Source organism: Aythya ferina, assembly GCF_964211825.1.
Source record: "Aythya ferina genome assembly, chromosome: 8".
Taxonomy (NCBI): Eukaryota; Metazoa; Chordata; class Aves; order Anseriformes; family Anatidae; genus Aythya; species Aythya ferina.
This window is the reverse complement of record NC_140304.1, coordinates 31,876,186-31,903,562: the sequence shown is the minus strand read 5'-3', so window position 1 is coordinate 31,903,562 and position 27,377 is coordinate 31,876,186. Positions and strand designations below refer to the sequence as shown.

General features: G+C 51.0%; 1 protein-coding gene across 4 annotated transcripts in view; it reads right to left on the bottom strand.

The window, feature by feature from the left end:
• Positions 1 to 27,377, bottom strand: part of PDE4B (phosphodiesterase 4B) — a 180,882-nt gene that overhangs the window by 50,163 nt on the left and 103,342 nt on the right. For 2 of the 4 annotated variants that reach the window (XM_084527677.1, XM_084527678.1), the window contains 4 exons: positions 7,794 to 7,988; positions 6,161 to 6,197; positions 6,007 to 6,077; positions 2,734 to 2,783 (listed from right to left, as the gene is read on the bottom strand). In XM_084527677.1, coding sequence (XP_084383803.1) covers positions 2,734 to 2,783; positions 6,007 to 6,077; positions 6,161 to 6,197; positions 7,794 to 7,988 — 353 coding nt within the window. Of the gene's footprint in view, positions 1 to 2,733; positions 2,784 to 6,006; positions 6,078 to 6,160; positions 6,198 to 7,793; positions 7,989 to 14,599; positions 15,014 to 25,750; positions 26,839 to 27,377 lie in introns of those variants that run through there. The other 2 variants (XM_084527680.1, XM_084527679.1) reach the window with 2 other exon arrangements.

Genomic DNA, 27,377 nt, shown 5'->3' with positions numbered 1-27,377 from the left:
TTGTTTGTTCCTGTGATCTGCGCTTATAACAAAATAACAGGAAAAATCTGCCAGATTTACTTAAGCTGATACCAAGGACAAAACACAGGATGTCCAATGCATATTCCTCTTCCTTTTATGGCTGTGGTTATAAGGTTAAGAAAGCTCTGAAATCTACACTGACATCAGGATCGGCTTTGAAAGCCCTCTGTCCCATGAAAAACCTGACCAGAATTTTTCACGGTTGCGAGAAAATGAAAGCAAAAAGAAGAGGAATTTCACGATTTCGACACAGCTCATTCATTTCACCATGGGCCTGGGTCCTGAGTGATGCAACTCCTCGGGAGCACACGAGCCGTGGGTTTGGCTCCTCTCTGTTTCAAACAACTGACAAATCCCGTAATATTCCGCCGGAGTAAACAGCTGGCGCGAATTACTTCCAGTGCAAACGCTGAATGCAATTTGTCTCCCTCCAGGGTAATTTTATTAATGTATGCCAGTTCGCTGCAAACCCCGAGTTCTGTACTTTTCATAACAGGATATAAATCACTCCGCTAATGACAAATAAAAGGAGACATATACGAGGTGCTCATACTGATGTCAATTGATGGTGGTAGATCTATGAATCAATGCGTGACACGGGAGAGCTAAAATAAAAGACCGAGCTTTGTCGGCTCACCCGTCTAGGGAACATAAACACATCTCATCTCGAAACACATTCTTTCATCTAGAAGGATGTAACACAGCCTAGTCCCAATCCAAACATTGCTGTTTCCTTCTCCAAAACTTTCGGGACAAACACTCGGCACCCTTTCAGACACAGGAGCCGCTGGCACAGCAGTGGGAGTGTTCCGATAGGAAAAGCTCTCCCTCTTTTCCTAATTTCCAAATCAGAAGCCATCTAGGGGAAAAGAAAAAAACTGCACACACCGAAAAAAAAGAAAAAAAAACAAACAAACTTATAAATTTTTGCTCTTTCTGCATTTCAGTGGAAGCTTCCTTAGAAAGCACGTGGCCTTCACTGCTTCCTCAGCTGGCCTCACCTGGGAGCAGGACGAGGAGCGTCCCCTCTGTCAGCTCCAAGCCTCATAACTGCTGGGCATTTGCTTTTTTCACACCTCAGGTCAGATGTTAATGCAGTTTATTTAGACAGACCTGTCCACAGAGCGCTGGAACACTGAAAATCAAGAGTCAGGATCACAAGGGCTTGGTTAAAAATGCTAAAAGTTGGGTTCTGCTCAGTTGCTTTCTCTTTCTGAGCTTTCCAGAGTAACCCAAAACTTCCCCGACAAGTGCCAGACCCTTCAGTCAAACAGGGAGCTGAAATTTTCACCTATCCCCAGTGTTAGGAGCTTGGGTCAGCTAAAAAGTACCAAATACCCTACTGCTCATGTTGCAAATACTGCAATACACCGCTACGTCCTCAGAAATGTAGAAAAATGTCCACAAAGCGTTAAAAAGCAGAAAGCTACCGTTTCCACAGAAAGTGCTAAGAAAATTAATCAAAAAAATTCCTGGAAGGGAATTATCTCCCTGTTATCAGATCCTGCAGCCTATATAAACAGATCCATGCAAAGGTTATGAAATTTTCCGTGAATTCTTTTACCTAGGCCACAGAAGCAAAGTCTTGCTAAAACAGATCTTGAAATAAAGTGACGAGTTGCATTCCTGCTAGCCCCGACTCGATGCTGCTCACAAGACAGCGCGTGAAGGAGGAGCTGAAGCTCGCGTTGTCCTGGTCTCTCTCTGCCTCTGAGATTTCCCCACTCCAGCAACAATTTTTGAGGAATCTAACCCAGAAGCCTCCTGTGCTGTACATGTCCCCAGACAGTAAATAATACCCAGCATGAGAGGAAATGACAGTTCTCCAGGCTTCACACGCTGTAATAATTAAATTTTACTAGTCCCTCCTAGCGCTGAATTATAAGAGAGGCTGAGATTAAACCTTACACACGAGCACTCCTCCAAATCTCATCTTCTTTTTGGGAGTAACGTTTAAATTAGCATCAGCAGGACCAGCTCGGATCTTGAGAGGGGTCCCACAAGCACTCAGGACCACGAGCTGCACACAGTGTGTCCAGACCCTTTGCTCGGGGTTATTCACCTCCCTGGCTGTAGCCAAACCTGGGCATTTGCTGCAGTCCCTGACCCGAGACAGGGACGAGGACAAGGTGATGGGGGGACACAGCCCACAGAAGGGGAACAGGCAGGGAAGACGATGCGATCAGCCCCCCTTACTGACTGCTGCTCTCTTGCTAAATGCAGGTTTCAAAAGAGCACAAACAAAAAAAGCCATTCTAGGGCAGCCTAATAAAAGCGGAGGAAGTTTCACCTGAGAGAGGTTTTTGAGATTGCAATTTTTACACAGAGCACATGCAAACAACTGAAATAAACAGGATAAGGAATACAGCTGTGTCTGAGCCTGTTCGAGGCTTGTAGGCTGCTGCTTGTCCAGGCCTGCGCAGCACAGGGACTCAGAAGAGCAGCAGTCACTGTGGCCATGACTATCAAACCAAAATCATGTTCGCCTTTTATGCTAACACGCAAGGATAAACACAAACCCCAAACGATTACAATAACAACAATCTGGGCCTGATGGTTCTCCCGTGTTGGTTTCGCACGAGTCAACCAGAAGCAGCACTGGAAGCCCAGGGCTGAGCTGGGCTGGGGGAGCAGGGAAGCAGCCCTGAGTGAAACGATGTGCAATTAGCCTTCCTCTTCGTTTGGCCCAGGTTATCAAAGTCACACACCTACCTTGTAGGTTAACTCTGGAGACAGGTGGCTGACTCGTTGCAGGAGATCTCCTAAAAGGGATAAAGAATACTCTATAAATAGGTTTTATTTTAACTCTTCAAGTACTGCTGCTGTCAATTCCTGGAGCTAGAAGCCCTTTTCCACGCCCGCAAAGAAGCCAGACCACTTTCAAATGGCTTGGCAGCTAATGAGCAATATCAATATATCTGTTAGAAAAACCCAAATGTGTCCTAAGCACACACACATGCTAGAAAGAGCGTATATCAGGAAAGATGTGCCAGCATCCCACGCTGCCTTGGCAGCTTCATGGTCAAAACATGCCCGGAGGTCAGCAAGGGCCAGGTTCTGTGATTGAGGGGCTCGCTGGGTCCCAAAATCAAGGCTGAAAGACAACAAAGTCTGGACTCGACCCTGAAGTAATGTCAATTGTTATACCAATACAGGTATAAGGCTTTAAATTAGGATTTAACAGCTTGAGTTGCACCTGGAAGTAAATAAGGAGACACTGCAGTCACTAGCGCAAGCTCTGAAACCAAGCGGAATGACATTTCTTGACTAGGAGCAACAATTTCATGGGGAAACTCTGGATTTCAGAAGGACCAAGCGCTATCTGAAAAATCAGCTCAAGTTTAGCAAGCAGGTTTGACTGGAAAAATGGAGCGGTATTTCTCCAAACGTCAGATGATTTCATTGTGACATTCGCCAAAGAGTACGGTTAATTTTTCACATTGAAACCATAATTTACTTATAAAAAACAGACTTTTTTTTTAAAAAAAGGAAGTTAAAAGGAGTTAATGCAAAACCAAAAATGCTTCATTTGGGATTGAACGTGGTATTTCAGGCTGACCAGAAGTGAAACTTGGCGCTTTTCCTCCCCAAGAAGTTTCTGATATGTTTTAACTGAAGCCGGATTTCCCCCTGCTCTCTCTTAGGCAACCTCCTAACCCCAATTTTTTGAGTCAGCCACTGAACCGAAACATCCATTATTTGCCAGCTCTCCTTTGAAGCTCAAATCAAAGCAAGCGAGCAGCTCAGTTCTGCTGCACTCGTAGCTCCAGGGGGTTCTTCAGAAGTGCTCCAGGAAGGCCTCGCTAGCCAGGTAAGCTCCGTGTTTGAGTAAGGCAGCGAGGGTCCTGCTCCAAAACCTCACTCCTGGCTTCCCAACCTCCCAGCAGGGCGAGGGCGAGCGGGGCTGCAGCGAGCGGCGGCCCCACGGCCGCAGCACTCGCCTTTGGGGTGGGATCTCAAGGGCTCGGCTTTTCTGGAGGGAACCACGGGCCACAGATTCTTCGAAGGGCTCAACCCAGCACGTTGGATGCTGACTTTTCGGAAAGCCTGCCCCGACCTGCCCGTGCTGAGCCTTTGAAAATCCGAATCTTGAAATCTTTGGAAAACAGAAACTCCTCGGCGGGGACACCGCGCTGCGGCTGCGGCGCTTGCAGCGTCTGGAGAGCCGTGCTCCAGGTACCTCCAGCACCGCGCCGAGGTGCTCAGACGTGCCTTCGGGGGGCAGGGAGGGGTGAAATCATACTCGGAAGGGTATTCCCCGTGTCGGAGCCTGAACAGGGCACGGCACCGCACCCAGCACCCTCGAGTTACGGCCGGCCGGGCCCATCCTGGTTTGCAGAGCTGGCAGAGGAGCTCCGGAGATCTGCGTCTCGATGCCACTGCCCCTTCTGGGTCACCACGTGCACGTGGCTCCTGCCTCCCACTCCTTCTTCCTTGCCGACGGGCATCTCGGGGAGCTGGCACCGGATGCTTTCTGACCTTGTCCTCGGCCGCATCTGCCAAACTCAGGCACTCCGAAACCATTCATCACACTCTCCTCTTTTCCAGGCAGGAAACTGTCTTAAAAACCCCGATGTTGAAGTCCAAAAAAATAAAGAGTTCTTGTTTTTCATTGTTGTTTTTCTTTTCTTTTCTTTTTTTTTTTTCCCAGTCCTTAAGATTCAGATTTTCCAGCATGTAAATAAGTGGGACAGCATCCTCTTTCTCCTTCTCGGGACAGAGGGGGTGGAGGAGGAGGAAAAAAAAAGGGGTGAGGAAGGTTTAAAGAAAAGCTGCGATTCTCATGATCCCCAGAGCAGAAGTTTAAGAAAAATACCACATATCATGAGACATATGATAAAATCATGAGCTGGCAGCACGGCCGTAACCCAGCAGAGCTGTTTGGAAACTGTGCGGGAAGCTCCGCAGCGCCTGGAAGCACATTCCACCACGGACTTGGCTGTTTGGCACATAATGGCTTAAACATTTAATGACTTTTACTTTGGCTGGGCAAATGACTTTATACCTCAATCAAATCTGGGAATGTTTTCACAAGGACACTGCGAGATGCCTCTGTGTCCTACAGGTTACGCCCTCGCTTCCTTCCGGCCCCGTCCAATTTCAGATTCCTCGTTAGGAACGAAATGCTTCAACTATTCAGAAAAGCCAAGCGGAAAAACAACAACAACAACAACAACAACAACAAAACGGATCTATTTTTTCAGCCATCTGTTTTTCTATTAACCTCCATCTTGGAATGCGGCGCTTGGTTTCCGATCAAAACTCGCCAAAAACAATCAACGGGAGGAAAAACCTCACGCCCAAACCAAACGCCGGGCCGTGCGTGGAGCGCAGGACGGTGCCGGCAGACACAAAGTGGTGTGCGTGGTGCAGGAGCAGGAGATGCCACCGATCTCAGGGCAGGACATCTGCGGGGATGAGCGATGCTGGTTTGGGGCAGAACGGCTCTCCGGGGGCAAAGCAGGGCAGAAAATGATGACAACTGGTGCGCTGTGAATGGCCAAGGGGAAGCGGGGGTTGTGATGGTGGAGTTTGTTTCTCCTGTTTCGGGGTTTCTCCTGTTCAGTGTGAAAGAAGCCATCAAGTTTGGTCCTGTTTGGTGTCACTGCTGCTACGGGACACCGCGTGGACCTGACGGTGGCATGGGCAGGGTGGCTGAGCCCGTGTGGTGCCACCACGGCTACGCCAGGCGTCACCATCCACCTCCAGCCTCTCCTCCCGGTGCCCGTGCTCCTGGGGAACACCTGAGGCAGCACAAGGCAGCACCCCGGGTTGAGCTGGATGGCTGAAGAAGCCCAAAAGGGAGCGGTTTTGTGCTCTGGGGGCACAGCACAGCCCCTCGCACCCCCTCACACCCTCATCGTGCGGCCCCCAGGCTCCCAGCGCAGCCCCTGCCTCCGGGCGCCCTCAGGTGGGCAGAGAGGGACCAGCGGCGGCCCCAGCCCCTACCCTGGTCCTGCACAGCTTGGAGAAGTTCGTGCTTACTTGTTGGCCGTCCCGTGCAGGTTGGTCAGCAGCGTGAAGTTGTTCCTGACGCTCCTCAAGCTCGCCAGCACCTAGGGCGAGCAGAAGCAGGCGTCAGCGCTTCTCCCACCCAACGCGTCCCCGGCCGGCGCGAGGCAGCGGGCTCCCGACTCACCTGGGCGAAAGGTGTGACGATCAGGTCATCGCCGTGCCTGGGGGAAACAAGAACACGGCTGGGTCAGTCACACTGCGGGGACAGGGACCCTGTGCCAGACCCGTTTACCGGAGCAGGGCACTGATGCGCGCCGCCGGGCCACGGGCTCGTACCCAACCCCAGCCCCGAGCAGTCTTGTGATGAATTTGTACCCCAAGCAACGCTTCAGTCACCCCAAGGAGTGTTTCAGAGGGGGTCCTGCACCCAGAACACAGCCTTCAGCCCCTGCAGCCTTTCCCTGTGTGACACCACACCAAAATGACAGCACTGGGAAGGTCTCGGCTCGCCGGGCACATCCAGGGACGACAAGCAGCCCGGCTGGATTGGTAACGCAATAAAAGCCAGGAAATTCAAAGCGAAGGCAGCACACTCACACCGCGGTGGAAAAAACCACCACGGCCTGGGTAAAGGTCGGCTTTGAATTTCCTGGCTTTTGTTGGTTTGTGTCACAGTCTTTAATGTTATTCAAACACCGGCTTTCGCCCGGCGGTTTTCATCATGGAAGATGTGAGCGCAAGTTCTGAGAAAAACACACGGCCACCGTCACCATCAAGAGGAAGGATTTTTCTTGGCAATAGCGCACAAAGCTCTTGTGTCTGTGTGATAAATCCCGTACAAAGGGATCTATTTTTCCCAAACTGAGCGCAGAGTGGGCCGAGCTCCTGCTGCGAGGGGCTGACCTGACCGTGGCTGGAAGGCAGGGAGAGGCGGTGCGCTGGCTGCACGGAGGGATGCTCTCTTCCAGGGGAACTCATAATGGAGCCTGCTGCTACCTAGATTTCTACTTCACAGCAAAACCTGTAGGGCCTTCTTAACAGCCAAGTGTTTTTACGAGCACTTTTTTATGGCTTAATGGTCACTTTAAAACTTTAAACTGCCTTTTAAAACAAAGGGCTGCAAATCCAGGCCATTCGTTTAAGCTTTGTGCGCTGAGTTATATTGATCCTCTCAAGCCAACCATCTGGCTCGGCTTTCTGCTTTATTTTTCACTCAGTTCTAGCAAACAACTCATGACAGAAAAGGGGACGGAGAAGAGGAACGCTGTAAATATGCGTACAGTCATATTTCTGTTTTTCAGGCTCATGGCGTGCGGTGATGTTAACCAGGCACTGAGAACGCACGGTGAGAGCCGAACGGAGAAAAACAAGTGCAGGAGGGCACAGGCACACATCCCCTTGCAGCTCACAGCACGGCTTTGAAAGCTTTTCTACTGGATTATGGAGAAATGTTAGGAAGAACTTCTTTACTGAAAGGGTTGTGAGGCATTGGAACAGGCTGCCCAGGGAAGTGGTGGAGTCACCATCCCTGGAAGTCTTCAAAAGATGTTTAGATGTAGAGCTTAGGGAAATGGTTTAGTGGGGACTGTTAGCGTTAGGTCAGAGGTTGGACTCGATGATCTTGAGGTCTCTTCCAACCTAGAAATTCTGTGATTCTGTGTGATTTGGAGGATGCAATGGGAAAAAGGCTGTTGTGTCTAGGCAGGCTGTGAGAGCACCTGCCTCGGGCGCTTGGGCTGTGAAATGTGGGAGCCACGACAAGCCAGGCAGAGCTCCCGTTCGCTGTGAAACACAAGGTGAGCTGAGTTTGTGCTTACTGTTCGCTCGGGAGAGAGGAGTTCCTGGACATCGTCTTTGGTGACAAGTCGTAGTCGCTGTCCGAGCGGTAGAGGAAGGACTCCCTGCGCTGGCTGTGCCCCGGGAAGGCGGTGTGCAGCACCAGCCCCGAGGAGGAGCTGGCCTGCGGGTCCAGCGGGCTGCGACCTGGGGACGGGCCATTTTCCACGTCGAAGCTGCAAAGAAAGCACAGAGCGTGTCACACGTGCCTACCAAAAGCCATTTTTTGTCACTCCGGCTGCCTCGTGCAGTGCAGAAGATGCAGCGTTGCCTTCACTGCAGCCTCCCACCGACGTATTTCCATTGCGTGCAAGCAGGGCTCTGCATTAAGATCCAGCATTTACCCTTGAGCTTTCTCCCCTGAGTTCACTGCCCTGTCCCCTGCACGTGCTCTCAGCCTGCAGCAGCCGAGCACCAGTGCCGGGCTCTGCAGCTCTCCCCATGGCTGCACAGTGCGCACGAGCCACATGTGCCAAAATCTCACCCCACTCCTTGCAAACCTCACGGGGACTGAAGGCACTGCACCGAACAGCCACACGCTGGCAGCACCACGCTGCCCTCCTCCACCTTCGGGGCAAGGTTTTGAAATCCTGCCTGATGCACTCCCCAGATGTGTGACCAGATCCCAGCCACGCCATGTGAGCCGGGTTGGGACCCTGGGACCTTGTTCCAGCTGGGAACCCCGAGGCTCCGTCCCGCAGCAGGAGCCGAGCCCTCGCGCTCCCCTTGCCCTGCTCCCATTCCTCCTCTCTCAATTTTTGCTGCTGGCGACCCCGCTCATCCCATTGAGCCAAAAGCTCCTGCCTCAATTAATTTCTTTTCTTTTTCTTTTCTTCTTCTTCTTTTTTTTTTTTATCTGCTCTTTTACCAACGACTGCTTGAGTGCGTTTTATTTCTGCCCACAAAATAATTATCAGAGGGAACTCAGCGCTCTAACTATGCTGTCTACAAACTACTACCAGCTGATAATTAATCTGTACCTACTCAGAAAATTAATGCTGATTACTCCAACCATTTTATCACACATTTCCTCTATCCTGAACATTAAGCTTACGGACACAAATGGAAACGCAGCATCCAGGTAAACCTCAGCATTTCGCCGGGCACAGACGCTTCTGGCGGTTTGCTGACAGGCATCAGCAAACACTTGGGGAGGAAAAGGGAAAATGCAAGCTGTAAAAAGTGTAAAAGTGAAGGGAGAAAGGCAGAGGGCAAGGCTGGCAAAAAGGGAAATTGCAAAGAAGACTGCACAGCAGCAGTGGCTGGAGGGGATGCACCTGAAATCTGTTTTTGTACGGCTTCTCTGCCTCGAGGTGGTGGGAAACGTTCAAACCCCTTCCTCTCCCCTCTCCTACCCCTCCTTCAGCATGAAGCTCTCTGCCAGCCTAAGCCATCGGGCACAGGAGCTCCCACCCAAGTCCTGTAGGATTTTTAGTGCCTTCAGAGGATGTTTTATGGCCCGAGGTGAAGGAGCCCCAGTGCCCAGTGCCCTGGGTTGGAAAAAATCAGGGATGTCAGACCTTGGCCAACACAGAGCTCCCCAGGAAGCAGCCTTCCTGCCCCATGAAGCCTTCCAGATTTCGGCAGCATTTGTGGTGTCTCAGGACCAAACATCGCCACCCCTTCCCCTTCCTTGGGCCTGATCCAGCTCTTGGCCAACCGTATCCTCAGCCATCGAGCTAACACAGGATCCCCCTAGCAGCAGCGACAGCTAGTCAGGATTTTGTAATTATCCCCCCAGAGGATGGGCATTGCCCCCTTTTTGTCCTATTTTGCCCGTGAACGAGCGCCGCAGACGTGGCACGGCCTCTCTCCTCCATCCCTCTGCGCTTTTTGGGAAAGAAAGCGGGATGAGAAGAAAGTGAAGAGCGAGGAGGGAGGCAGCAGGTGGCAGGAGTTAGCTGCAGCTCGTTCCCTGGCTGGAGACCCGGGGAAGGATTTGATGGCACAGGGAGAGCGAGTGGAGGAAATACGCAACAAGCCGCCGGCAGGAACCACGCTGAGCCGTGGGACACAGCAAGCCCCTGTGCATCGGTCTGGAAAATAAAGAAAATGAGCAAAGGCAAGCCTCCACTGCCCAAACCCTGCAGTCTGGCAGCGATGACTACGATTTCTCTACATTAAAAATTGCTGCAGACCTTTGGCATAGGGGAAAAGCCCAAGCAGGGCCTTGACCCTTCACCCTCCGAGCATCTTCACCAGCGTGCGCGGCCGAGGACGGGTCCCCAGCGCCCTCTCCAGCACTCCCAGTGGCTCCCAGCCCTTTTTGCTGCCTCCCCCAGCAGGGGATCCCCAACGTGCTCCCTCTGGGAGCATCAAGGTGTGGGAAGCTCTGGGTTAAGGCTGAGACACAGAAATGGCTCCGTGGCTGAGGTGGGGTCTGGAGCCAAATGGCTACCGTGAGAGCCCCGCAGCCTCGCGCTTTGCTTCCAGATCTGTAGCATAAAACACACAGGCAGACACATTTATTTCAGCCTGCGGAGCCAGGCAGGCTGTGTGGGCTTTGCTCGTACGAGGAATTTACACGTTTCCCCAGGATGACAGCACTGGCACGAGCCTTCCATCTGCTCCGCTCTCCCGGGCTCACCCCGAGGCACGAGCCCCGAGCCTCTGGCTACGGCCCCACCTTCACCACGGCATCAAATGGATTTCCAAAACCACCAGCTCTTAATAAAGGGCGTGCAGGCTGGGCACACCAGCATCAAGCACGCTGACGGCTGATGTGGGTGCACGGGCACGGCGCTCCGATGACCGGGGGTCCCCATCCTGCACCACCAAGGGAGCAGGCAGCTGCTCCCAGCTCGGCCCAGGCTCAGGAGCAACTGGGTAAACTGGGCAGGAGGGAGGAAGGATAGAGCATGGTTGGTTCTGGGTCCCTACCTTCCCACCAGCCGCTTGCTCCCCCCAAAAATGAGAGGGTTCAGAGCCAAGCTGTGCCACCACAGGAACACCTTGCTGCTCAGGGGCCCCCTGAGCATTCAGATCCCTCGCCAGGTGTGTCCCTGGAGAGGCTCCCAAGTGGTTTTTATCCCTGGAGCCCAAATGCTCATTCCCCTGAAACACAGCTCCCGAGCTCCCCGTGCCCCCATCGCCGCCGCCTGGCACAGAACGTCCCCCGGGGCTCGCTGGAGCACAGTAACACAAGCTGCCGTCTGCTGCAACGCGTTACCGAGCCTCTGTGGGTATTACACAGCAAAAAAAAATGTGTGTTCCTTGACTTGGTGGTGTCTGGGTGCAGAAGCTCACCTTCCAGCAGCTCTCCTGCCCTTCAGCAGCCCATACCCGTGCGCAGGAAGCGAACAGAAGGGTGGGCACAGCCCCGGCGGCTCCTTGTGCCACCTCCTTGCCCTGGGTCTGATGCAAGCACTGCTCCAAACTCGCAGCTACCAGGGCTGTCTGTGGCTTCTCCTCACTCTTTTTTTCTCCAGCAGCACCAGTGGAAGCCAGCCTGCCCCACGGTGTGCCCCACGGTGTGCCCCACGTGGGGCTGCAGCAGCCCTGGGTGCGGCCGGGGAAGCGCACGAGGGAGGCAGAAATGTGTTTGGATTTTCTCTTAGCGTGGAGGCTTCCAAGAAACCTAATCCTTCTCGTGTTTACTGCAGATAAGTAGCTTGACATTATCCTGTAACACGTTGACATCATGTGGCTGGTTAAGCCCCCTGCAGAAGAACTCCTGAATTTCAGAAACCAGCGGTTATTTTCCCAAACGTGCATCCCCGGCCGCGTTATCGTCTTACGGTGGTTCACTGCCAGCCAGCTCTCAGAATTACAGGGCACAGCCAAACACAGCAGGCACCCTCCCTACTTTCACTACCAGCAAAATGAAAATGCAAATGGTGTGTGCACAACTGGAGTGTGCACGACGGGTGTGTGTGCAATGGGAGCGTGCACGACCACTCCTTGCACTGCCACCTCCTCAGGGCTTTCCTTTCTCCTTCCAAAACTACCCCAGCTACCACGCCACGGAGCAGCTGAGGCACAAAAGCCTTTCAGTCAGTCCTAAGATTTACCCTTTTTTTTGCACTAACCTGTTAAACCTCCCTCGGCCCATCCACGATGCCCGAAAGTCAGCTGGCGACTGCGTGGAAAGCGGCTGCACCGAGAATCGCGCCCAGCCTTTCCGCTTGATTCATGAAATAACGATCTGACCCGATCCGTGCATTTCTTCCTGTAACTGGTGTCTGCGCTCCCGCCAGCAAAAGGACAATAAAATGTCCTCGAATGGCATGCAGATTCTTAAATCCTCTGGATGCTCAGCCCTCCACAAAAATAATTAATCTGGGTTGGGTACATTTCAGCAAGATTTCACTTGCTTCAGATCTCTCCGATGTCTGTACTCCTCATCTCTTAAATCAACAGCAACAGACACTGCACATAACAAATGGCCACGGACACCAACCACACAGCAGGGCAGCCTGCAGGGGGGCAGGAGGCGTTTGGGCAATGCCCTGGTGAACATGATGGGCCTGGGGGTGGCCAGGCAGCCGGGCTCCATGGTCTTTGGGGGTCCCTTCCAACCGAGCTCTTCTCCTTCTCCTTCTCCTTCTCCTTCTCCTTCTCCTTCTCCTTCTCCTTCTCCTTCTCCTTCTCCTTCTCCTTCTCCTTCTCCTTCTCCTTCTCCTTCTCCTTCTCCTTCTTCTCCTTCTCCTTCTCCAGATTTTCACTTTCTGCTATTCAGGTACATGCCTTAAAATCAACCTTGATGACTCTGTGTTGGCAAACTGGCTCCACCAGAAGAAAATCCTCCTCCAACATGAGGAAAAGCCACAAGTGGTGGGCAGCAAGGGGAAAACCTTCCCCTGGCAGCGACCGATTCCTGCAGCCCGCTGACACGGTGAACATGTGTGGAAAAAGCGAGGGCTTCCTGAGCATGGCAGGGTCACAGTGTTGATCCTGATGGACTTGCCAGCTGGTGATGGCAAAACACATGGAGGCAGTAAACGTCTTTATCCTTTACATAGTAAACCCAGTATTTCACTTTTTTAAATGGTTTTAACCTTTCTCGCATCCTTGCAGCTTGCTCCCCATCCCAAACCAAGCCTGACCTGCTGCGTGCCTTTCCATCCAGCTTCTCAGCCACCTCGCACCTCCTCTGCAGCACTCTGCGCCTTAACAGCACCGAGCTGCCACGTGTTTGAGCTCCTCGTGGAAGATCAACCTTCTGCAAACCCTTTGGAGGGCTCCAGCCCTGTGCCTGGCCCGGCTCATCCATGCCCCACTTCTCCAAAGCTCTGGTGTGGCAGCAGAAAGCACACTGCTGGCACCCGAAACATCCCATAGTAACACTCTCGGTTTCTGTAGACCTGCAAATCTTCCCGAGACCCGCTGCAGGGCTCATTTTGATCTTACTTAATTAACAGTCTCTTAGAAGATCCTTTTCATGCTGCAAAGGACTGAAATGCAAAGCCATAAATACTTGGAGATTAGGAAAAAAAAGTAGTGGAGAGCTTGCTACAATCGATTGCCGTTACGAATAATGCAGTGGGTGAGGTTTTCAGTGTGAATAAGCATAAACGTGTAGGCATGACACAAAATCACTACATCTGATCGTGGCTTGAGACTCGAAGCCATCACAATTAAAGCTCTGTTCTTCCGCTGATAGAAGCGAGACACCCTGAGAAATCGGTGTGGTTAGGGAGGTTTGCAGTAAGCTAATGAAGGGAGAGTTGGTAGAATAATCAAAGGGCAGAGTGGGACCATTAAAAAAAAAAAAAAAAGAGAAAAAAGAGGAATTGCATGAAAATTGCACCTAACTGTAGGCTTTTAACCCTTCCCGGGGTGAGATGTCAGCAGGGGCACCTGCCCGCCCCAGCCAGGCTCAAGGGCAGCCTCTGAAGCTCTGCCCCTTGTTTTTTGGGCTGCTGCTGCCCTCCGGCAGCCATCGGGCTCGTTCCTCCCCGCAGCACGAAACCGGCCAGCTCCCAGGTTAGAAAACCTTCCTGTAAATGTGTTTGCGGACTCGGGACTGGACGGTGTCCAAGAAAGCAATCAGTCACGGGGCGAGCCGGAGCGTGCGCTGCCTGCCTGCCAGCCCCGGGGAGCGTCTGGAAAAGATCAAGATTACAGGCAGGGGGTGGGAGGGAGGTAACGGGTATTCCCTTTGTACCGCTCCGTCGGGACCAAATGTGACACGCTATATTAATAACCTGGCGTCACCCAGCCAAACAGCTGACCCAGGGGAACATGAAATACCAGGCAGATATCAAGGGCCTGGTGGCAAGTCATGTGAAGAGCAAAGGAGATAGCGGGGTGCTGCGAGATGCAACCGCAGGACAAGAGCTCCGTGTCAGGCCCTTTTGTTCCCGGCAGAGCCAGCCCCGAGCACTTTGTGGTTTTCATCTTCTGCTACTTTACATGGTCAGGGGAGGCAGCTCGGCACACACAGCAGGAGGGATGGAGAGGGAGAGGGCATGTGCCAGGCCTAGGTCACCCTGCCGAGGAGCAGGGATTGACTCCTGGCGTTTGGCTTTGGACGGCTTCAGCGTCCTTGCAGGGTTTGCTTCAGGTTCTGAGCCTGCTGTAGTCAGAAATGTCCTCAACAGTTTCATCTAACAATACACTTTGCGTGCTGTTACGTAGCCACACACTGAAATCACTCAAATTCTATCTAAATGTATACTCACGCTAGTCTCCAGAAGCAGAGGCAGAATTAATTCCCATCCCTTTTAATTGCAAGGTGGAAGCAAAGAGGCACCACCACTGAGACAGCCTGAGACCACGACCACGGGCCCCTGATAGCTCTCCTTCCACCCGAAAAGTCACCCAGGAGTACACAAAACACACTCACCTCCAGCTGAAATATGGATTTCCAAGGTTGCTCTCACGGAAAGTTTTCAGCTGCAGCAGGCTCATTTGTAATATGAGCACAATTCCAGTAAACACGCAGGTTTTGTTTAAACTGCCTTGAAATTAATGCTTTAAGCTTAGAATGTGTCCTAGGAAGATTTTAACCCCTGGAATGTCAGATTTAACACTGTGCTAGTCGATGCTGTGCACGCTTAAAGAGCTGTAGGGGAACACGACACCCAGGGTCTGCTCACCCCGCTTTAACAATAAGCAATAGGAAACTGCATGCTTTAGTAAATGGTGAAAAGGGGAAAGTAATAAAGGTATTTTCACATGTAAGTCCTTGTATACTATTTCCTATTGCATATTTGTACATATAAATCTGTATTTTCTATGTTCATGGCACAGATATAGTTTTCATCAGGCACGTGGCCTGCCTCCCCGCCCAAGGAAGGGCACGGCTTTCAAACAAACCCATGATGCAGAAATGTGGATGAACACAACTCAGCTGCTTAATGACTATCAGAATTTAACCGATTAGTTAATAAACCCCACTGGTTCACCGCAGAGTTAACCCAGGAGCAGTGCTCCTTCCTAGACTCTCAGAGCAGCTCCGTGGCCGTCTGAGTGGCCTTTTGGGGTACTTGAACCTCTTGCCAGCATGCAGACGGTTCAATAGCAGCATTCAAGTCTAGAGTAGCTGGACTGGCTGCACTCAGTCTTCACAAGAGGATGAAATTCTTGCTGCAACCTAAGAAAGAAAAATCACTTAGCACAAATAAGACCTTTTTTTTTTTTTTAACCGCTGATTAAATAGATACTCACAAGATAGAGCACAATGGCTTTGATGGAGCCGTTGCAACCTATTATATAAATCCTCATTCATGCCCATGAGAGCTTTTCCTTTTCTTTCTTAACAACAGAAGAGAAAACGCAGCCATGTAAAGGATGTTAAATGGCACTAAGGTGTGTGACTGGTAAGTTCACAGCCCAGAGCAGCAAAAGGACCGGGCGCTGGGGCTGGAGCCGTCGGTGTCCCCGGCCGAGCGCTCACAGAGGCCGTGCTCTCGGGTGCCAGGAGCTGCAGAATTACTCCTCTTCCGAAGATTTTGTCTGTTTACAGAACTAACCCATGGATGCACAGGAGTGCCCACAGGGAAAGCAAAACGTCCTGTGAGGGGCTGGTCAATACCTGGCAAGCGTCCCTTTCTCTACGCGTGCTCCTCCACCGTGCGCCCACCGGCAGAGCCGAGCATCTTGCGGCCACGCAGGGAGCTCAGCCCGGCCCCACACAGCCCTTGGGGACCTGCAACCCATGGGTCCAGCCCAGAGCCGACCCCGTGAGTCCCTCGAAGCTCGGTGTAGGCTCTGAAGCCTGTGCAAGCACAGCTTTCAGGACTGCTTTAGCAGACAGGTTTTGTTGTTCAGCACGCAGTGCGCTGCACATGCTGTTATACCAACGTCAAACCTGACTGAAGGTAATGCTTCTGCTACAGCTGCGGCAATTTTCTGTGTTTCCCCCTGAGAATGATATTTTTTTTTTTTTCAGAATCCAGTTCTTAACACATTTACTCTGAAATAAATATATAATATGGCACCAGCCATCAGCTGGTCTCATTAGCTGGGCTTGCTCTACCGGTGCTAAAGCTCGTCTTGGATACCTGCAGTAAGCGCAGAGCTTAATAAAGCAGTTTTTAAAGCACCGTATAATTTCGTTGCAGTAAAGCAAAAGGGGGTCAGCTTGTTCTCCTAGACTCCACTCCAAACAATTTATCGTCTTTACAGATGAAACAAATGCAGGCAGCCCTTTATGACTCCAGCGAAACTAGGCCATTCAATACGCGCCCACTTCAAAACTCCTCTCACAGACGGCTATTCATTCAGCTGATATTTATTCTCTACATTTTCAAGAATGCCTTTTCATGCACTCCACGCGGCCAGATACAGGTACTCTGTCCCCCAGCAAACCTCTGCTTCCCCGAGTGCCTCACCACCAAGTCCCAAATCGAGCCAGGAGCAGGAGGGCTCGGTGCCCTGCACCGGGGAGCCCAGCGGTGGTGCTGAGGGACCAGGCAAGCTGGCTCAGCACCAGTACCCTTGGTGGGACATACTGGGAAGCGTGCTGATCTCTGGGACCCATCACTGTAATGGAGCATGTAGATCAAGCCCCTTCCTCTCTGCTCCTCGGCACCACAGAAGTTTGCAGGCTCCTGGCAGGCTCCCGGTCCCCAGACACAGCTGCAAGCAAGCAGAGCGACAAGACACTGCCTAGCCTCTGGGTGCTGTGCCAGTAAAACCAGGAATTTAGCTCACTGGAGTTACCGTCAGCGTAGACTCATGCCTTCTCCTCCTGAGGTCACCCAGCACTTTGGCTGGAGTGGACAAATGGTACCAGGCACAGGGCTTCACCCCAAGCCTCCTGCAGCGGCACCGGAGGAGCCCCTATGAGCTGCCGGGGCAAGGTAGCTTGCCCCACAAGCTAATGGTGAATGAAAAAATGACCTGGAATTTCAGTTCTGAATCTGTTTTTCTTACTGATTTCCTCTGCTGGTGTAAGTCCCAACATCTGAGGCACTGCTGAGTTACGTCTTTGCAGGGATAAGGGGGGGCCTTGTCTGCAGTCCCCAGAAATTCAGGGTGACCCTGTACGGTGTGAGCCTCGTATGTGCAGTATGAGGCTGAGGTGCCATCCCAGGGGGTGATTGGTATCCACCTTCCTTTTTTTTGGGAACGGGTTCCTGCCAGCAAGCTGCCCCTCACTTTTGCAGAGCAGCAGTGCTGCTTTTTCTTGGGGAAACACGGACGAAGCGGCGCTTGGCAGAGGCACTGTTTACGCAAACAAGCAGAAAGTGGGGGAGGACGTGGGCGGCAGCGTGCGTTCCCTAAAAGCTCGTGATTTCCTCCTCCCTCTCCGGGGAGAGCTGGGAAGCGGGAGGCAATGAGGACAACTCCTTAACCAGTTACAGACCCAGCCCTGCTCCTCCCAGGACACGAGGAGCCAGGGGCTGCTGTGTGGAATCTCCCCTCCGACTCATTCCCAAGACTGGGTGATTCTGCCCCAAACATTGATTTATAAACTTGCTGAATTAGTGAACGATGTTCCAAATAGCTTTGCAAAAAAAAAAAAAAAAAAAAAGTAAACAAGGTAAGATTTAATCTCTTCGCTCTTCGTGCATTAAGTCATTCTGAGGACTTAATTTTAAAATACAGAAGTGTTCTGAGAATGTTTTGTAATTACAAACCAATAAGAAAAATCATCCAGGAGGAATAATTACATAATTTCTAGATGAACTCACAGCTTAGAAGAGCTCACAGCTTAGAGGAGCAGTAATAAATAGATCCTCATATCATTACTGTTGCTGCGGCTGATGACTCACCACTGTTACTGGGATCATATCCCAGAATAGTCATGCTACTCTGTGTACTGCATACAAAATTAGCCATGAGGGACTTACTATTAAATGAAACAGATTTGGGGTTTTAGGATTCATGTGGTCATAGCATAAAAACAAAAGCTGTTAAACATTTTACCGGACTGCATCAGAGCGGCGGTACCTCCTCCTGGCCGGACAGACGCAGCCCCGCAGGGTTTTGGGGTGACAGTCCTGTGTCACACCCTTCTGGTTGGGCTCACACAGGGCAGCCCTGTCCCAGTCAGCAGCTAAAACCTGCCATCTCGAGAGAAAAATGCAAGTCCTTTGGCAGAAACGGAACAGAACAAGTGCAGGTGTTTGATACAGCTTATGAAAAGGAAAGGGATCATCTAGCTAAAATCGGTGTGCCTTCCCGAACCAAAGCCAACGGTGGATTGCTTTGATGGAGCCTACCTTAGATGCACACCAATGCTGAATGAAAAATTGACATGTCCTGCTACTAAACCAGCCCCTCGGCCTCCAACAAACCTGCTAGAGACAGCAGTGGTTTGCTCTCAGGGATCCAACCACGCTTGCACATCACGTACGTGGTGTTTATGCTTACATGCCCCACTTAAGGGTGGTTTGTTTGCACTTGTCAGTGCATAACACAAGTCAAGCTGTACAGCAGATGTCAGGGTAAAAAACAGATTTGGGAAAAATCTGGGAAAGCAGCCCCCCAGCTTCTCAGCCTCACTCCTGAACGCGTCCTGTGCTTCCATCCTCAGCGCTACCCACACCTCTACTGACACGCACATAGCCCTTCTCACAAGGGGTTCACTGGGAAGAGCATTAGGACAACTGAAGCTTACTTTTCAGCTGAAAAAGTGCCCTCTTCTTGTGCATTATAAAATGAACAAGTGAAATATTTTTTGATAATTTTTACAAGTTTTATCCACTTTTGAATTCACTGTAAATTCCTGCATAATAATCTCAGTCCCCTCTCAGCTCTCACAGCAAATGACACAGAGCACGTGCACCACTGATATGGGCACACAACTAACATTGTAACACTGCTCATCATTTCTCTTCCTGTAAACGTGCCCTGTTCTCAGATTTCCACCCGTTTTGTGTGTATCCTCTGGGTAAAATGCCAGCTATGACACAGCACGCCGACCGCGAGCACAGTCCCACCACATCCTCCTGTGTTCATCATCATCTCCTGGCCTCTCCGCGTGCTGTCGCTCTTCAGATCAGCAGTGTTTTCACTCCAGCCCCCTCCTTGGGTCATGCTGTTCCTCTGTAAATAGCTGTAAATGTTCTCTTCCTGGCTCTTTCTCAGCCTTATCGATTTTCAGAGTGCCCTTGTACTAAAACCCGCCTCATCTGGTTGGAGTTTCTCTCCACCACTCAGTACGAATGTCATTTATTCCCTGCCTCTATTTCTCCTTACCGGCTTGGCAACACTTCTCAGTTTAGTGGCATCTCTTCATTTAATTAGCTTGCTGTTTATTTTGTTTTCCAGATCATTAACAAAAAGGTTAAATAAAACCATATGCAGCACAGTCACTGAGATACCAACCGAGAACCTGCCCGCAGGACACCACGTGGGACTTCAGCTGGATTGTGGCGAGGTAACTGCAGCGAGCCTTTACGTTTATACTAGTTTATTTCTGCATTTACTCAAACCGAGGGATATTTCATGGAAACTAAACTAAATAAATAAATAAATAAGCAAATAAAATCCACTTGCTGGACTGTTCAAACACAGTGCAAGGCCCAGCATTGCTCACTGAGCACAGGGTACTGATGACCACTCACAATCCCGCCCTGCTCACAGTAACTGTCTTTGGCTCTTTTGCCCTTCAAGCTTTGACATTTCACTCCTCCTCACCACTTTCTGGCAGGATTTTAGCCAAGTGTTTGCTCATGCCCCAGTTACTACAGGTGGGCAGTGCAGCTGGAGCCGCGGCAATCAATGGGGAGAGGGGCTTGGTGCTTTGGAGAAAGGAAAAAAACAAACCCACGATGGGATCCCCATGCTACCACCTTAAGGAAATTAATTCTAGCATTTTTATACGAGCTACACCTTGAGATATTGCCAGCCACGCTATCTCCAAGCCTTCATTTGGGGATATTGGCTATTTTTACAAAAAGCCACTATGTTGATTTCTTAAGAGAACTCCTATTCTGTCCTCCAAAGCAGCACACAAACTTACCAAAAATGTTTATTTCTCTTCATAGCAAACCAATGAGCTAACTAAAGCGTTCAGATACGTGACGTTTGCTTTCCATCAGACTCCGCTAAATGTCCTCACGCACCAGGCCATGCAGCCCTGTGGTTCCTGCCAGGAATCATGAAATATCCCGAGTTGGAAGGGACCTGTGAGGATCATCGAGTCGAGGAGATCCGTCCCCATCGTGTAGGGCCGCAGACCCACTCCGAGCCGAGGCCCTGTTGGTGTGAGGTGGGCTCGGGGCTCTGTGGGGCCCCCCGGTCGGCTCCATCGTTTCGAAGCACCTCGTCCAGCCAGATCCTGCCTCCTCCAGCACTGCCTTCATCCTCACACACAGGAAAGCAGACCTGCACCTGTCAGAGTTTCAGAGTTTAGGCCATAAAAGTTCTGCAGATCTCTGCAGACACCATTTCATGCTGTGAGGGGTCACCTCAGGCCTTGAGGAGCGGCCTCTCCCTGCAGGACCTCACCAGGCCGCCCAGCCCTCTCCCTCACGACAGCCGACGTGGATCCCCCAAGTTTCTCTTCATGCTCTATCCAAAGCCAAGCACCGTCTGTCAAGTCCCGTTCCTCTCCCCGTTCCCCAGCTTCTGTAAACAAGCCCACCAGCCGCATATGCTGCGCTTTGCTCATGTTTGGGCTTTTGACAGCGGGCCAAGCACCGAAATCACAAAGCTTCCTTCTGCGCCAGTGTAGGCGGCACAGTATATGCACGTAAATGTGGCAAATCGGCTCTTAGTAGGCTCTTAATGATGACAGGTTTTAATCCTGTGCAAGTAATTGCCCAGACCACCACCTATTCAGTTCTACACACACGTGCTACATTTGCTTTTTCCAGTCTTCTGCTTTTTCTGTGCCCTCACCCCAAAAGCACGTTACTGAAATCACCAGATAATGCCTTCACTACATTATATTGTCAGCCTGTCATGTTTTACCCACAGCTTCCAAGCATAGTGTATAGTGCAATCAGGCCCTTTGGACTGACTCAGCTCCCTGCCATGTCCCTAACAGGCCTGTACCCACCGCCTTCCTCTGAGATACCATGAGTGTGCCATGGGTTTACGTGGCCTCCAGCTTCCAGGAAAGAAAACTTGAGAGAAAACCTAGAGAAAAAAAAACTTTTCTCATTTAATGGCAAATCTGGGGTATTTAAAACACTCTGTTTAGGTACTACAAGTGTCCCAGCAGCTCTCAGGGAAGCACAGTTAAAGCTTTCTAACCCCAAAGCCCTCAGACACTTGTGTTACAAACCCAAGTTTGGTGCCGATACCGAGCCCAGGCACGGACACAGCGCCGACACCCACCAGCCCCGGGAAGGCAGGAGCACTTTTTGCCCTCTCCAAGAAGTTCTTCTTTTTCTTGCACTTACATTTTGCATGCTCTGGAATGCAGATGTTTGGTTCTAAAGCTTTATTGGGATTTTCCTGCATAAACCTCTTTTACAGAGGTTAATAATGGGGATAAAGACTTCTTGTAGCTACAAGCGTTCAGTTATCTGTTACAGGGAATAACGGGATGAAAAAAAAAACAGGCTTGCAATCTGGATCCTGCAGAAAGCAGGAGGGAAATTTTGTATACCTACTGCACTGGTTTTGGTCATTTGGGGAATTCTAGACGGCGAGTGAGGTTTTTGGGGGGCTGTGGAGGCTGCATGGAGCTGCTCTTCTGCATCTTGAACCTTTGCCCCGTTTATCACAGGTGATCCCTAATGCTTATTGTAATTGCTGTTTTAGTTACTGAAATACTAACTACATGTGGGATGTGAAAATTGAACAAAATAGGAAAAGTTTTTCAAAAAAAAAAAGCTTTGCTTTTATCCTTGTGAATTAGCTACCAGCGATGCATCCCACAAATGGGTACCGCTCTGGGATGGCAGCGAACGCACCCATATTCGCACTGCCCATACCGATGCTGGCCTGAGGGCACAGCAGGGACGTCTCAGGAACATCATTCCTGTCCCACAAAGCTTTCACTCACATCTTTAGGCCCACTCTGCAGAAATGCTGCTGCTTTCTTAAAAGCTCTTGCTTGCATTTAGATACAAAAAGGAAAAAATCAGTTCTTAAAATGAGAAGAGAAGGATTCCTGATGCCCACCGGATAACCAGAAGCCTGATCTGCCCAGAATCACCCTTCCTGTGTTTGTTGCCTTTCTGTGAGAGCCCAAAAGGCAGACGGGGCTGGCTGGAAGCTTCACGGGGCACCCGTGGGCCCGCAGAGCATGGCTTGGCCGCTGCACTCACCCAGGTTCATGCGATCCCAGCCCACGACGGCTCCATCGGTGCCGCACCAGGGCTCTGTGGCCAACGGCCCCGTTAGAACTGTTCAGCTCACCCAGAGTCTTCTTTTGTTCGGTGCAATTAGCAATGAAAACGGGATTAAAAACTGCAGGTGGTGAGTGAGTTAAAGCACTCAGATGGAAGTTGAATTTTTTGGGGGAAAAAAAAAAATCCAAGGTGGCAAAATCGTTGCTTTTCCAATGAAAGGATTTAGTTATCATTTTTACTGGATCCCTCTCCTTCCCCAATTATGTCTATGTTTTGTTGCTTTTTTAGGTAGCTATCAATATAAACTCTAGAAAATAAAAATATCTGCAAGCCTTTAGTAGCAGTTCGCCCTTTTTAGCTCCTTTTTCTTTTTAGGGAAATCGCACCACATGTTCCATCAGTCTAATGAAGGATGAAAACGAGCCCAAGAAGCAATCGAACTGGGATGCCATGCGATCCTAAAGGTTCCCGTCGTTATAAAGTTACAAAGATTATTTCATTTGCATTCGAGGTAAATAATGTAAAGATGATAATGCAGCTATGGCAAGGGAAGCACCGTTGTTCTAGGTGCTGCTTTCTGCCTCGAAGGAGCAGCTTGGGTAACACAGGCAGGGACACCAGGACGAGGCTCAGTACGGGGAAGGCTGCTAGACCCCCAGAGACTCCACAAGAACCCCTCCGAAAGGAGCTTTTCGAACAGCAAAAGCAAACGCCCGTCTTTCTTTGGATTGCTCAGAGCCAATTAAAGCACAATTATCCTATTGTTGAAGATCACGCTTCAGCCAGGCATTGTCTTCACTGAAGACACATTTCAACAGCACTTTCTTTTTGCTTTTTACAGCCATTTGTGAGCATAAGAAAAATATTTGGCTTTCTCTTCCCAAATTGTGCCTACAGATTTCTGAGCCGCGTCCCTCAAACACACCCCGTGCATATAAAGCGTTTCTTTGCTGAAGAGCCTACCCATTTACTGAAGGCTACAGAAATAACACCCGAGGAAAAGCGAATCGCTGGGGCCCCGCAGGTAACTTGGAGGAAAAGGTGTTTTAGGCAGGGCAGGGGCCCTGGGGACACCAAATGGGGACAGACACCCGTGGCTGCGGAGATTGAGGGGATCAGACCAGGCCCTTCAGTGAGCAACACCTGCCAAGGGCATCGCAAATACTGCATGAACCGAGGCCAAAACGCTGTTAGCCTCGGACCGACTGCCCGAGTTTCATGCCAGCAACACTTGTGGGGTCCTTCCAGAAGAAACTCAGGCAGAGGAATTGAAAGGATATGTTAAACATTTTCGATTTAAATAGTTCAAGAATAAATTTACAAAGCAGGCTCAGTCTATGTGCTACTGTGGTCTGCAAAACACTTCCAGCCTCACGTCCTGCACCCCTGCCCCGCACCCGGACCCATCCCCACCAGCAGGCACTGACCACGGGGGTCCCAAAAGGGAACATCATTTATAGTTTCCAAAAGGGATCATTATTTATAGTTTCCAAAAGGGAACATTATTTGTTTCCAAACCAGAGTGTTATTCAAACGACTTCCAGCACTGACCTGGCCAGAGACGGAGCAGCACCGTTCCAGCACCATCCCAGCCATCCTTAGTGTCTGGTTTTAATTATTCCTTTGCAACGTAGAGCAGGTGCTTGCTCACTTGCACACCCACCCATTGGTGCATGGTGGCTGGGTTGATTAATTTTAATGAATACATTTTGGATAGCTCAGGATGATGACCAGGTTATGCTGTCACCAAAGCCTACAGCACCACTACTTTTTTTTATTCAAGTTTTGTTAAAGAGTTTGTGTATGCACGATGGGACAGAGGAAAGGGAAGCTCAAAAGAGGACCAAAAATGTATTAAACAAGAAAAAAAATACCTGGTCTAAACCACCCTAAACTGTACTGGTCGATCACATCAGCTCGGTGGCCCCCTTGTCCAGGCGCCTCATTTACAGCCCTGACGCCTGCGATGGCGGTGCCGTGGGGCTTTATTTCAGCTTCCCAGAGCTAAAATTACTCCTGCCACTCTCGCTGTGTGCTGTGCACCGTCCCCGGCACCTGCGGGCTGCAGCTGCAAAGCATTTCCCACCCCGTCAGCCCCAAGCAGCTCCTCGGAGCCATCTCCAGACGGGTTCTGCTCCGTGTCCTGCCCCCTCAGCGGCCCCTGCTGCTTTACCCGCATGGTGGGCAGGGGTACGGAGATAACGCATTTAATAATGCATCAATAACGCATTTGTCCTCTTCTCTAAATATTTACCTCTTCAGTCTCCAGTCCCTGAAGCGCCACCCATGACTACCAGCCTGGTGCTGGACCAGGAGAGCACCTGCACGTCTGTAAGGTGCTGTCCGGGACCTCAGGGTTTGCATCGCCCTGTGCACACACTGAGCTACAGCTTCATCACAGAGCCTAGCGCGCAGGGGCTGCAGCAGGATGTGTTGTACGAGCAGTAATAACAGAGAATTCATTCTAGGTAAGAACAGGATACATGTTTGTATGTGTGAGATTACCAAATATAATCCTCGAACCTACAGAATAGTGAATTCTCTACGTGTTCTGTACTCTCACAGGGTAAATATCGTTCTGTATAGAGTCATCTACCACGCTATCCGATAACTTCCTACCATAACCCCGAGAGCAGAGCTCCAGCAGTGAAACCAGCCCCATCCAGGGGCAGAACAGGGCACCAGGACCCGGCCCCGATCCCCCCAGCATCGCCCCCAGCCCACGGCCACCAGCCCAGGGCAGAGGCAGAGCCGCAGCCAGCTCCAGGCACTGCGGTGCCACATTCACTGCCTGCAGATCGGACAAGTTACAGAGGTAACGCCACCAAAGCGTGCAAGGGAAAACACGTTTCAGGGGCTCCTTTACTTTTTTAGAAGAAAATATATTTTCTCAAGCGGGTTTTACAGACAGAAACCTCCCTCTTTTGGTTTTGAGGTAAGCCTTGCAAAGCAAATAGCTGAAAAATGGCCCTCACATATGAAGATCTTGGAAAGCGACTCCGAGGTAAGCACGACAAGGACAGATTGCAACAGAAATAATTAAGCACAATACAACACTTCCCGGCCTTTTCGTGCCCCCCAGTTCCCAGGCGTGAGGGTGCCAGCGGTCCCAGATCGAGATCTGCTCAGATCTGAGAGCAAAAGGAAACACTCAGCGAGCACCAGGGAAATGTCAGGGCTGGGGAACACGAACGTCCTCACCAACACCTCTCCGCTTTCTGCAGGAGCTTTCTGCTCCTGTGCCCACCAGAATTGCACCGATCCGGACAAAAACCCAGTACCAAATGACCACTTACCAAATCCACGAGTGACGGCGACTGCGCGTGATATTAATATTTAACATCTTCCAGGGCAGTATTTCTCTTCCAGTCGCCTGAAAACGCTCAGTACATTTCACGCTTACTCCCAACTTCTGTCTTGCCTAAGTTTTATCAGCGGCATACAGCTACTTGCAGGAGTTTTTGTTCTTTCTGATTACATGTCAACTCCCATTTCAGGGTGGATGTCACTTTATACACGAATGCAAATGACTTGGCAATCAAAACGTGAGGGTGCCGCGGAGCAGCCTCGGCAGACTCCCATATTTCTTCGTCTACAGCAGAAGAAAAAAATAAAAAAATCTATTTCTGGCAAAACCCTGACTGTAGTTTCCTGCTCTCATTTGTATAATCCCTTCCAATGACACTGACACAGGAGAAAAAAAAAATAGAAAAGAAAAGCGTGCATTTTCCAAACTCAAGAAGCATCCCCGTGTTCCTGTTTATCCTTCCCAGGTCACGCTCATCGTTCATTCAGCCGATGAACCCGAGTTTCCCGAGGCTCCCGCGTCGCGGGGTGCTGGTGGCAGCGCGGGGCAGGGGGACAGGGCACCCCTGTGAGCGCAGCACGTGCCGGGGACACCGGGAGCAGCCCCGATGACGAGCCGGGAGGGAGCAGGGCTCTATGACAAAAGGCCTGGCTGAGCAGTGACATCGGACTGCAAGAACCGAGGAAGCTTTCTGAAGGCTTCAGGCGCTCTGCAAGGGGCTGTGCTGGCCATCCTGCATAAACACCGGCGCGCTCGGCTTCGTTCCTGTCACCCGGGGACGTGTCGGAGCTCACGAGCGGGGCCGCCAGCTGCCTTTCCAGCCCCCTCCTGCTGGTCGGAGAGGTGCTCTGGCGCTAGGAAAATCCTCCCAGCAGGTACGTCCACAGCCGCAATCTCAGCCAGAGGCTCTGAGCAAGAGCAGATTTCTACCTCTCTGCATAAAGCGGAATTTTACAGGATTTCCATCGAAGCCCTGCCGCTACCCATCCGGCCCCGCACGGCTCGCGGAGCCCCTGCCACCGCCCCGGGGACGCTGCCGGGGACAGCCCCGCGCCGCCGAGGGACCCGCGTGGTGACAGGGTGACAGGGGAGGGCTGATGAAGGACGGGGAACTGAAACCGCCGGCAGCAGCAGATGCCCTTGGGTGGCTCGGGAGTGCTGGAGCGAACCTGCCCGCCCCGCGCCGCTGCCAGGATGGAGGTGACAGCTCCCGAGGTGGGCTGAGATGTGCTGCCCGGCGTGCTGCGTGGGGCTCAGCAGTTCAGAAACACACAATATGGATGAGAATATTTTCCATTTTCCATAAAATACACCAAAAAAGGAACCGTGCCTATAAAGATGGAGTAGGGTTAACCAGCACGTCAGTCTGGACCTTCCCAGTTGCTTTGCTGCATCTCTACGTTTGTCTGTCTTGGAATGGGCCAATTTGACATGAAATGGTGAACTATTTTGCCTTCAACACTATGCAGACTGGATTTATGCATTTTATATATGAAAAAAGCCCACAAACATGTATGGATGGAGAGAAATACGCAGATATATAGCCATACCCAAACCTGCAGCCCCAGTAGCAGACCTTGGACAAGCGGCCACTGGTACACGCAGCCAGCAGAGAT